The sequence below is a fragment of the Emydura macquarii genome, unplaced genomic scaffold, assembly GCF_026122565.2.
Source record: "Emydura macquarii macquarii isolate MOO-44397 ecotype Brisbane River unplaced genomic scaffold, CSIRO-AGI_Emac_v2 contig_1828, whole genome shotgun sequence".
Lineage (NCBI taxonomy): Eukaryota > Metazoa > Chordata > Testudines > Chelidae > Emydura > Emydura macquarii.
Window position 1 is genome coordinate 47,517 of NW_027131965.1, and position 12,969 is coordinate 60,485.

At 45.7% G+C, this 12,969-nt stretch overlaps 1 protein-coding gene across 2 annotated transcripts in view; it reads right to left on the reverse strand.

The window, feature by feature from the left end:
- LOC137159268 (zinc finger protein 850-like) overlaps positions 1-12,969 on the reverse strand; it is a 61,529-nt gene that overhangs the window by 32,695 nt on the left and 15,865 nt on the right. The window contains exons 3-4 of one of the 2 annotated variants that reach the window (XM_067557430.1): positions 9,226-9,352; positions 273-386 (exon numbers count right to left, since the gene is read on the reverse strand). In XM_067557430.1, coding sequence (XP_067413531.1) covers positions 273-386; positions 9,226-9,352 — 241 coding nt within the window. Of the gene's footprint in view, positions 1-272; positions 387-3,371; positions 3,469-9,225; positions 9,353-12,969 lie in introns of those variants that run through there. The other variant, XM_067557428.1, reaches the window with a different exon arrangement.

Below are 12,969 nucleotides of genomic sequence, written 5' to 3' on the forward strand. Positions count from 1 at the left end.
CCCCAAAACCCTTCCCCAGAGGAAAGAAAGGAGGGGATCATTTCTGGGGCCACATTTCAGCAGAACTCTCATGGAGAAGCGAGATTGGGGAAGGACCTGCTGCCAGCGATCAGTCAGGATAGGTGGAAAGACATGAGTGACATCTGCCATAATGATTCCACACCTGCTGGGAACAATCCTGAACTCAGAGAGCTCACAAACTCTTTGTAGGACATCCCAAATGATTCCTGTCTTCACAAACAGTTTTTGAGTGGGTTTAACCAATTCCTCACCTGTGTAGGCAGCTCTCAGAAGCACTTTTTTCTCAGAGCCCTGAAGATCAGGGATCCATGGCTCTTTCCCTCGTTCCAGCTGAGAGATCACATCAGGTTTGGAAACCAGAAACCCTGCTCCAGGCAAAGAAAACAAGTGAGATCAGTGGAATGTGTGGGATACTTGTCACAAAAAATATTCCGTGATTTTAACCTCAGCTCATTTTTAAGCAGTAACATCCCAAGGCCAGCTCCCTTGGCTCAAAGCGGCAGGATGGTTATAATTATTATTAATCTTGTTCATTACCTTAGTAGCTATAGGTCAAATAAGAGACTTTTCCCATTGTGCTAGGCATAGTACAAACACAGGATAGGAGATGGTCCATGCCCGGAAGAATTTACAAGGTAAATAGACAAGATAGACACAGAATGGAGGAAGGGGTATAACACATCAGTGAAGTGAACAATGTGACGGCAGAGCAACAGATATGACAAACACATGCATAGTATTGAGTATTGCATTTATGACTAGGGCAGGTGTTTTCCGGAAATTGCCACTAGTACTGCATTTCTTTCCGAAATAACTCTTCATTTCTGGAATCACTCTTCATATCCAGAATGGCTGATCAGATGCTGGGCGGGGCATGCAGGATCACAACCCCCCAGATTTCTGCCCAGAGACACCTGACTCATCCCCAGGGTGCAGGGCAGAGACTGCGGGGGAGGGTGGTGCAGAGGGGCTGTTGTTTTTCAGACTCACTGCGAACTTCTTTCCTCCTCACACAAGCCTGGGCTTGGCAAAACTGCTATGGAGCTTCCCCTGGGCGGGTAGCACACTTGTTCCATCACCATGCTGCAGAGCGGATGCTGCTCGCACCTAGGCAGCATCTATAGCACCCTCCCCCGCTCACCTCCACTGCGCATGCCTGGTTCCTGCCCCCTTTCCCTGGGCGCATTTTCGTACTGTAAAGGATCACCTATCGCTCATGTTTGCCAGTATGTGTATTTTTGAATTAATATAATGCATATCCAAAATATACAGCTTTGAAAATCTGAAATTTCTCTGTTTTCATTGCCCAAAAACACTGGCCTTAGTTCTGACTGTGTTCTGTATGTGTAAGCCAGCCCTCGAAGGCATGAATACATGAAATATTATTATACTGAGATGGGCCAGATGACATCGGGGCGTTGGGGCTGGGTTTCCTGTGGAATCTGGTATCACTAAGGGGCGATTAATGCTGGATCCCTAGGCTGGTTACACAGATATCCAAAGCTTTGCCCCATGCAGAAAGGGGCAGTGACTGGTGTGATGCTGTCTGGATTAGGGGGTAACCATTTATAATATTATAGATATCAATATTGCAAAGTTACACTAATTTGTAGAAAATGTTAGGATAGGAGTATATAGTTTAGATTTGTATAAGTATTTAGGCCTGTGTGTCTGCCTGCGATGGTATCTAGGCCTGTTTTTGGAGCCTGCTTGCCTGCCTGAAAGCTACAGTCTTTAAGCTACACATGTAAGCAAAGAACGAAGACAGTGTGTGCCTGTTGCCTACCCATGACCAGATGGGTTTTCTTTATTACTGTGAGAAAGAGAAGGGATGTAGTTAAAATGTTTCGTGCCATAGTAGGGGTTTGACATATGAATGCACAAAGGAAAGCTCTGACTCCTCTTCAAGACAGACATCAGAGCAAGGCCAAGCAACTGGCTGGGAAGATGCAACGGATGAGGTGAAAGGAAGTGTGAGAAAGAAACACTACAGGGCCAAGCTGTAACCCCACTCCATAACCCTCCCATGAGGTAGAAAAGGGATTGCACTAAAGCCCTCAGACCCGGACCCTGACTCCTGAAAACGGAACATGACCATGTATTGGAAGGGGTGGTACTGGAAAGGGGGGGCTATCGGTATAATTAAGGCTATCAAGAAAAAGGAGGGAGCTCTGTCAGCCTACAGAACCATGGTTAAGGATTGAGGGGGAAGAAACTCTATCGGCATGCAGAGAGAAACCCAACTGGTGTGAAGGGTTTAGGGATACAATTATGGAAAAGGAAGCCAGACTGGTGTGAAGGGCTATGGTTTTATACTTGCCCATTCAGCCCCAATAAACCCATCACTGATCACCTGCAGATTGGACTCTGGACTGTTGCTTTCCGGTGAACTGTGTCTGGGAACCAAGAGGGGATGGGGCAGGGGAGCCCTAACACGAGCTATGCCATGTCAGGTCCTGTTGGAAAGGTTAGAATGTGCTGGGATTAATCAGCACATTTGTGTAAGTTCCAGTGTTTTATTGTAAGTTCTAAATATGCATGGTATATTTGTATTTTAACTTGTGCCAGTTTCTGAGTGACGCTCCTACCAGCCTAGCAGCAGCACTAACCCTACTTAATGGGAACTTGAAGATAGAATGAAGCCCGTGGAAGAACCCAGGAGCTACACCAATGCATCATCAGGACATGTAGACACATGCCTGTGGTCAGGGGGCCTGTAAGAGTTTTTCCCGGCCCATGTGCTGGGGCTTGAGTTTGAAACAAGCCACATGGCAGACTAAAGACTATAAAATGCAGCTTCACCAGCTCCATTGTGTCTTCAATCCTGCTTCCTATCTCTGGATCAGCTCATCTACCACTGAAGCTGTGAAACAAAGGACTGAGACCCTTCCATGTACTGGATGCTCACCTGAGGGACTGTACAAGCCTGTAAACTCCCCAATTCTGCTAAGAATCTGATAGATATGGAATTTGAAGTCATTTGTATGTATCTGATTGCTTTAATCATATAACACCTCTCGTCTGGTTTGTTTCTTTCCTTTTATAATAAACTTTTAGTTTTAATCACTAAAGGATTGGCTGGCGCATGGTATTTTGGGTAAAGATCCAAACATATATTCACCTGGCAATGTGGCTGATCCTTGGTGGATCAGGAGAACTTTTTCAGTAAAGGGACTAGAGTTTTAATAACTTATCTCTTTACTGGACCTGGTTGCTAATTGGAGTATAGGGAGTGAAATGTAATAAAGGGGGCTGTGTAACGTCTTGTTTTTAGCTGCTTGATAACCACTGTGGGGAATCATAAGCACGGTTTGTGACTGGTTAGTGAATCTAACTGCAGTGTTACTCACCAGTTCTGGGAGAATCTGGTCTCCTTTTGGAGCCTGCCCTGACTTTGGCATTTTCAGGTGGGCTAGTCTAGGCACAGACATGTCATAATGGGTTTTTACCTCTTTCAGGAGACTGAAAAAGACAGACAGATATTTTTGGGGACAAACAGCTGAGTTTCACCTGACTGGAGGGTGGGGGGGGAAGGTTTGTCTCTTTGTTCTACAAACTGACATGACCTGATAACCAAGTAACCCTTTAGGGGAGCGTTTAAAAAAGACTTTGAAAGCTACCAGGAACTCTCATGAGGACTGATGGGGGATGGTGGGCTACGGGAACTTTAAATATGCATTTAGATCCTTTTCTTGTTTTCCGTAAAAGGCTTAACCTCTGGCATACTGTAATGGATCCACAGGATTTGTGCTATGCCCTGGCTTTCAAACAGTCCTTGGGAGTTGGCCCTTGAGTGCACTAGATCCCCAAGCTGAGTTCTTCCTATTCCCCAAAACATAATAAGTCCATATATGCTTCACCTAGCTAGAATGAGATCCTCCCATTGATAGGTGACTGTAGGAAGGTGCAGTGGCCTTCCTCCGAGCCGGGGCCCAAAGAAGGGCCACAACTGCAGGGCTGGACAGTAAAGGGACCGGCAGTCCAGTCTGCCCGGTAACTGGGGAGCCGGCCAGCAATAGGTCCCGCCGGCCGGCCAATCTGGCAGCAGAGGGGCGGAGCCCCAGCCAGGGCTGTGGATACAAAAAGCAGGCCCCGCCGCTCAGTAGGGAGACAGTTGCCACCGGAGGCAGACGTACCATTCTGCCGGCTGCAGCAAAGGCTTGAACCAGGCTGGGCCGCTGGCCCAAGCGAACACCTCCTGGAGCAGAAGCCCCTGGAATGGCCCAAGCAGCCAACCGCTAAGGGTTGGATAGGGCCTCCGGGCCTCCTACCGGCCCCAGAGGACTGGGCCAGGCCCCTGTACCCTAGTGACTGGACCAAGTCCCCTGAGCCTGAGGGCTGGGAGATCCCCCCCCAAGGCCGGATCCGACCTGGAAGAGCTGCCTGATGCTGAGCCCCCGGAGACGGGACAGGACCTGGAGGAGCTGCCTGAGGCCGAGCCATCCCTGGAGCCCTGTGACCTGGAGGAGCTGCCCCTCGCAGAGGAGTTCCCGGCCTTGCCGCCCATGGACGAGGAGGGACTAGCGGGTCTACCCCAGGCCGTGTACCCCAGCGACCCCAAGGACCAAGTGGACACAGATACATGGGGATACGGGGAGGAAGTGGTCCAGAGACGGCCATAGCTGTGGCTGAGACAGGGAAAGCCCCATCGGTGTGTTGCAGTGGGAGTCCCGCCAACTCAGTGGCAACGCCTTTTGCCACTGCTAGGGCCCAGGGCTGGGATGCAGTGGAGTTGGGTAGGCCTGCATCCTTCTCCCCTCCCCCTTATCCTTGCCACCAGAGAGTGAGTATCGTCCCCGGCTCTCCTGACCAGAGGACACTGCTTGCCTGCCCGCCCTGCCTCAGGGCCGGGCGACAGACTCATAGCAGACACTGGTATTCCCCTGGTAGGAAGGTGCAGTGGCCTTCCTCCGAGCTGGGGCCCGAAGAAGGGCCACAACTGCAGGGCCGGACCATTGATGCGGGTTGCTCCTTGCCAGTCTTTCGTGACCCATTCACATCAACCCACGGCAGCTACGTGACAAAACACCATATCTCCTGCTCTTTATATTCATAGCAATACCAAATCACACAGCGAAAATGGAGGGTGTATTGGAATCATAGAAATGTTGCCAAAACTTCTACTTCTATCACATATACACTACTCATAACAATTGGAGCGAAAGCAAAGGAGTTGTACTTTGATATAGTGAACAGAGTGAAGTGCAAACTGCAGTCCTCAAACCTTGCTCACAAAGGAGAGGCAGGTGGGTAGCTGCCCACACAGAGATGCTGGCTAGAGGCCAGATACCTGAGAGGGCATTCCTTGAGCAGACCATGGAGGCAGGTCAAAGATATAGCTACCCCAGAACTGTGACCTCATGAAAGTACATATTGGAGATTTAGGGAATCTAGTGAGTGAGGTGTAAGGGGAATTAAAATTAAAATTCCCCTGTGTGGAGAAGGCTGGAAAATTAAATGCTAACACTCAGGAGCAACAGACTAATTCTTCTCAAAAAGAAGAATGTAAGAAACAGGAACTGGGCCACATGACCTCTGGAGGGACAGGCTCAAAAAGAAGCTTGGAGGGAAGACAGCTTTGGCTGCTGCGGATTTTGAGGGAGGCGGGGTGGAGGCAACAAACCCAAGTCTTTCCCCAGCCTCTCACTCTTGTGACCCCAAGCTGATTTTATGACCTGGCTCAGGTATTGTGAGTAATTTTATGCTTGCTGTAGATAAAATGACTTTATCAGAGCACTGCTTAGTGTCTTGGAACATGCATGGAGTGGCAAGTAGGTTGAACATAAACAAATGGGTTATTAAACTTGCTACAGTTAAGGGCCTGTTACATTAGGTTGAGGTTTTGTGGGAGTAGCTATGCCAAAGGCTGTGACTTGGTTGAATAGACCTATGGAGATAATCACAGGACAAATATTTTGCGCTCTCATTTTGAGAGACAAACAAGTAACCACAAACAGGTACAGTACCCCACAGGATCCTGCAAGAAGGGAGTTCTGGAGGGGCTTTAGCAATTTGGTTGCTATGCAGTGTCTAAAGCAGTTGGACCGCATTTAAATATGGGAATTAACAATAATTAAGCAGGGTAGAGGTGCAGTCATCCTGTCTGGGGTGTCGCCCAGAAACAGTGCAAGAAATATAGCTATAACAAACATATCCATAACTTTCAACACAAATATGACACAAACACAAATATCATCATACTTAGCAAATTATACCCTTTCTAATGGTACCTGACATGGCCTATCTCATAAATTATTATAATTGTGAAATATTGATATTAAATAATATCATAAATGATCCCCCTAATCCACCCAGTGTCACAGATGGAGCTTCTATCACCTTCCTAGGTAACCCATTCCAGTGCTTCTCCACCCTTCTAGTGGAAAAGATTTTCCTAATATCCAACCTAGACCCCCTCTATTGCAACTTGAGACCATTGCTCCTAGTTTTGTCAGCTGCTACTATTGAGAACAGCCACGCTCCATCTTCCCTGGAACTCCCCACCCCTCTCCCCCCATTCTTCTCTTCTGCGGACTAAACAAGCTCAGTTCCCTCAGCCTCTCCTCATAAGTCATGTGCTCCAGCTCCCTGAAAAATTTTTGTTGCCCTCCTCTGGACTCTCTCCAACTTGTCCACATCCTTTTTGTAATGGAGGCCCAAAACCGGACACAGTACTCCAAACGAGGCGTCACCAGTGCTCAATAGAGGGGAATAATCACTTCCTTCGCTCTGCTGGCAATGCTCCTACTAATGCAGCCCAATATGCTATTAGCCTTCTTGGCAACCAGGGCACACTGCTGACTCATATCCAGCTTCTTGTCCATTAACTCCCAGGTTCTTTTCTGCAGAACTGCTGCCTAGCCCGTCGACCCCCAGTCTGTAGCATTGCCTGGGATTCTTCTGTTGTGTTCTGTATTCCTGCTGAGTAGGCCGCTGATATTAGGATAATGTGGGAGATGCATCAGTTCCATAGTTTTAGAGCTTTTACGCACAGTGAGGGAGACCTCGTGCCATCCTGATGGTTTATATAATACACGCAGGCCATATTGTCTGACCCTTGTGTGCATGTCTTTGATCAGCAGAAGGAAGTGAGCGCACGTTTCTGACCTCTGAGCTCAAGCAGGTTGATGTGGAGGCATGTCTCAGCTGGAGAACTTTTGCCCTGTATTGTGTGACCATTGAGGTGTGCACCCCTGCTAATTAACCTGCGAATGGACAGTCTCTAGCCAAGGGTGGTTGAGAAGGAACCGAAGAGGGATTGCCTTCACATGCTGGCTAGCCTGGTGACAGGAGGGAAGCAACACATGCGTGGGTGGGACGGACTGCTGCCAAAGATCTCCACTCATCAGCGCAGAGATGCAGACACACCTACAGTGGAGGTTCATAGGGACCCTACTCAAAAGAAGAAAAAATACTTCACCCGATTCCTATTTTTTCAGGTCTCTGAGACACTGTAAATTGAATCAGGTCCTCCTTTCTGACAGTTTCACTTTCCTTTGAATCTTTGTTTTCAATGGGGTCCATACATTGTAAGTATGCGCACTGCAAGAGGATACTAGGAACAATGCTGGACCTTCTTTACTATCCTTCTCTTAGTTTAACCATGATGCTTATTAGTCCTTGCCTATGATTTTAATTATAGCTGTCTGTATTAAATGAAACACTTCAAAAACAAACTCCAGCATGAAACTGCAGAACTGGAAATCATATGCAAACTTGACACTATCAGACTAGGTCTGAATATAGACTGGGAGTGGCTAGCCCACCACAAAAAATAATGTTCCCCCTTTTGGCATTCACACCTTCTCATCAACTGTTTTGAATGGGACTCATCCACCCTGATTGAATTACCTCGTTAACACTTGCCCTCCTCACTGTGATGTAACTCACCCATCCTTGCATGTGTATATATACCTACCTAACTGAAGTTTCTACTTCATGCACCCGACGAAGTGGGTTTCTGCCCATGAAAGCTTTTGCCCAAATAAATGTTAGTCTTTAAAGGTGCCACAGAACTCTGGCTGTTTTGCTAAAAACAGACTAACACAGCTACCCCGCTGGAACTGTATTAAATGAAGTTTGTGTATGTGCTTCACCAAATTACATCTTCTCAATTAAGTTTGAGTAGCCGCCGACAAGGGCAAGTTGTACCCCAAGACATATAAGTGTAATAGTTGTACAAGCTACACTACCACCCTGTGTCACTATCAGCAAAGTGCCCATTGGAGCCTGAGCAGTGGCCCTGCTCTGGGAGAGGAGAATGTAGCAAGGACTCAAGATTGTTGGCCAGGGTCACTGTGCACAGAGATGAGGAGGATGGAAGCGGGGTGGGGGGAAAGGATAATGAGCGGTGGAGGAAGGTCAAGAGTTAAAATAATAATATTTGGGGGGAAATGTAAAAATAAAGTGAAACTGAACAGAAATAAAACTAGTGTGCAGGCTCTAACGCAACAAGCCTAGGCAGGGATTGTGTGTTCAAGGTCTGGGATCCCGCACAGCTCTAGACCCAAAACCTCTCCTTCCTCCCACTGACCTCCCAGCCCTCTTCCTGGGTGCCCTTCCTCCACATCCCCTCCCCTTCTTTCCGCTCCTCTCAGCTGCCAACACCTCCGGGCACCTTGGGAGCTTCTTATGTTCCCTCTTTCTCTCTCACTACCCCATCCCTCCCTGCTGCTTCATAATTCTCCACACACTGCTCCCCATCTCCTGGCACCCCATTAATATCTACTCCCCTCTTCCCCTCCCCTCTGACTGCTCTGTTCTCCCTTCACCCACGGACTCTCGAATGGCAACATCATACACTCCCCTACCAAAAGCTGAGCTCATCTGACTGTCACACAAGCCGTGCATGAGTCATAGACCTATTTACGCAATTTAATTTGGAATTGCATAGTGGCATAGTTTCCTCTTAAAATGAGGAAAAGGCATGAAAGCTACAGTTGTTAATTTAGTTTTAATGCACACCATAAGGATAAATAAATTACAAATTCTAAACATATTACAATAGTCCTTTTTTTCCCCACATGACCTACAGCACCAAAAATGCACATGTCCAAAAAATTATACTAGTGGGTTTGAGATAAGTAAAAAAAGGGGGTAAGGAAATTTGTCAAAACTTGGACGGTGAGTAAAGGTATCAAGTTATTACTACTCAGGCTCTTCAGAGACCCCACAGCTAATAAGCAAGGGGACAGGACTCCTTACCCAGCAAGTTCACGTTCTCATAGTTCTCCTGTGTGACATCTCTGTAGAGAGCTCTCTGAGCGGAGTCCAGCAGAGCCCACTCTTCCCTGGTGAAATACACAGCCACCTCCTCGAAGGTCACCAGCCCCTGAAAGAGGAAGAGTCCAACACTTGGTACCTGCTGCCCCACTGACAACCCCACTATTCACAGGAGAGCAGGGCCTGGTAAAGGGAAGTTCTGGGAGGCTCATGTCAACAGAGTCCCATCCCCATCTTATCAGAGCAGCCAAGAGGCATCAGGGTGAGGGGAGAAGGAGAGAACCTTTGTCCCTCCCAGCTGACCGAGGAAGGAAAGGTCTTCACATTTATCACATATCTACTAGCCACAGCTCAATATAGAAGACGAAGCCTCCATCAGGGTCCAGAGACAGCCCCCTGGTAGGAATCCCAACATCACCCCAGTAAAATAAATGGCAGAAAGGGGAAGTCAGTAGGAAAGACAATAAATCTGAAGGTTGGAATGGTAGAAAATTGGTAAGGGAAGCACACAGAAATCTACAGCCAGCAGAGAGAAGAAGGAAGTTTTTTAAAAGTATATTAAATACAAAAAGAATCTTCACACCAGTATTTGTCCATTACAAGATGGAAATGGCAGAATTATCAAAAATTATGCAAAGGAGGTAAAAGCGTTCAATACATTTTTCTCTCCCGGATTTGGGAAAAACAGATGTACTCATATGATGATGACGACACCACTCTTTCCATTCCAATAGTAACTCATGAGGATGTTAAACAGCAGCTATTAAAGTTAGATCTTTTTAAATCAGCAAGTCCAGATACCTTCCATTTAAGAGTTTTAAAAGACCAGACCGATAAGCATGCTGGGCTGTCAATGTTGATTTTCAATGAGTCTTGGAAGACTGGGGAAATTCCAGAAGAGTGGAATAAAGCTAATGTTGTGCCAATATATAAAAAATGTAAAAGTGATGACACAGCTAATTCCAAGAGTGTCAGTCTGACATTGAGAAAGAGAAAGACAATAGAGCAGCTGATACTGGATTTAATTAATAAAAAAATTTAAGGGGGATAATTATTGGAGGCCCACTACGATTTGAGTTGCTTGACCACTGTCCTACAGGCCTAGCATAGCCAAGCAAGCAACTGAAGCTATTCTGACCCCTGTCGCATGACATCTTCCAGCTGGCAGAGACTGAATAACCTTATAGATGTCTTAGTTCCTGCATAGCATGGCACATAATAAGACATATACAGAGACACTATAGCTTGCAGCTGCACATAGATAACGGTGATGGGAACAAGAAGTATCCTTGAATGTCTGGGGTTTGTGAAGGGAAAACAAGATGGGGTTTCTGTTTTTGCTGAGAACTGATTTTAGAATTCACTGTAAAAAGTTTGAGATAGAAAATGTTTTGTTAGCAGTTGTTTAATTTTAAAATGTTTTGTTGTAATAATATAGTTAAGAGGTCTAGACACTAGTAGAGAAGGAATGCAGAGAAAGACCTTGTAACTTAGATAAGGAAAGTTGTTAGTATTTAGTTAGAAAATTCCTAGATAATACTTTTTAGTATGTATCACCATGGAAACTGTGACGTGTTAAAACTTTATACCATTCTATAAATATGGTCTGTTTTTTGGAAGCAAGGGGATTCCTTATGTTTGAAGGGATCACCTTCTTTACGTAAAGAATAAACTTTGATTTTGCTAATCTGTTGTTGGCTAATTCTGGACCCCTGCCTAGGCAACGGACATATCAGTAAGGACCCCCGAGTTTGGGTTCTTTCACAAATTGGCACCCCAAATGGGGCAGGCCCAGAGCGCATCCTCCTCGTCTCGGCTCCACTGAACCTACCCAGCAGGCACCAGGTGAATTCACCTATTGGGATAACTTCTGGGGAGTTGAGGCGGTGGGGAGGCGATAAGGTAAAGTCCCTTGTTTATTTTATTAGCAAAGTCTACTGGTATAATTCCAATCTGTAATTCCCTGTGTGGGTGAGAGTTGGTGAGGAATTCTATAATTCCAATCTGTAATGCCCTGTGTGGGTGAGAGTTGGTGAGCAATTTTATAATTTCATTCTGTAATGCCCTGGTGTGGGTGAGAGTTGGTGTGTAATGTTATAATTTCATTCTGTAATGCCCTGGTGTGGGTGAGAGTTGGTGAGCAATTTCTGATCAGAAAACCCAGTTATGGGTGCGGGGCAATTTTCTCCCATCCCTGGGAGTCCTTTGGACTATATGGTTAAAAAATTTAAGTCTATTCCAGGTTCTAAGGGTTTGTCTGTAAAGTGTTTAATTTTGTTATGTAAAATGATATGGCCAGGTTGTTTTTCTGGAGATTCCAGTAAACAATGGCCAGAGGAAGGTACCTTTGATCAAGATAAATTGCAATGTTTGAAGGGGTTAATAGAAGATTCACACCCTAAGCAAATGGAATATTGGTATTTATGGGATAATGTAGCCTTTAAACGCCGTACGGAGAGTCAGCTAGCTAGCTATAAATCAACTGTGAAGAATTTAGAAAGGAAATTGGCAACTGTTGCGCCGTCATCTGCACCGCCGATTTCTAACACTGGTGAATTTATTTCAAAAATTTACCCTTCTCTTACTAATCCTCTGCCTTACAATGAAAAGAATTTACAAGCAGGGAAAGCAGAGGAGGAGGATTGGCCACCCCCTCCTTGCTGTGTGTTTGAGGGAGAGGGAGAGTATAGGACTGGACAGGAATCTTCATTTTCCCCTACCGCACCCCCTGCTAGTACTTCCAGACTGTCAGATAAGCCTGTCAGTAAGGGAACTAGAGCTCAGGTTCGTCGTAGGCTAAATGAAGAGCTGTCCTCTTCTGATTTATATCCTAATTCTTCTATTCCTATTGTTCAAGCTCCATTAAGAACTTATCCTATCCCTATTGGAGATGGAAGTATTCAGGAATCTTTTGTTCACATTCCCTTTGCTCCACATGATCTGCTTTTATGGCAACAGAGTATGCCACGTTTACGTGATGATCCAGAGACAGTGTATAAAAAGTTTTTTCTATATATAATCCATCATGGGCAGATGTTACTCAGTTATTAGATGCTCTTTTGACAGAGGAGGAAAAATTGAAAATTATTCAGGAAACTACTAAGCAAGAGGGAGGACATGTTACTCGCCCATGGCCTATGGAAGATCCTTTATGGAATTATAATAGTGATGCAGGAAGGAACAATTTAATCAATCATCGTTTGGCTTTATTGGAAGCAATTAGAAGAGCAGCAAAAGCCGGAGTTAATTGGACTAAGGTAGAATTGTGTACACAGGGTCCTGATGAACATCCAGGAGATTTTTTTGAGCGATTGAAGAAAGCCCTCAGACAGCATGGAGGATTAAATCCTGATTTACAGGAAAATCAATCTATGGTTGCAGGTTTTTTTGTGAGACAATCAGCTGGGAATATTAGATCTTATTTTTATCGCAATGCTCCAGGTTGGCAAGGGAAATCATTGTCTGAGGTTATTTCCATTGCTACATATGTGTTTAATGGGAGAGAAAAGAAAAAGCAGAAAGAAACTGCCAGCTTACTAGCTCTTTCTCGGTATCCTAATAGGGGAGCCCCCCCTCAAGAACGCTGCCTGCAAGGCATAAGACAGACTGGCCGGAGACAGCCTAATGTAATTTATCAGAGGCAAGGGAGAGAAAATGTAGATACTTGTAATTATTGTGGGGAATTTGGTCACTGGAAACGTGAATGTCCAGTAAGATTTAGAGGGT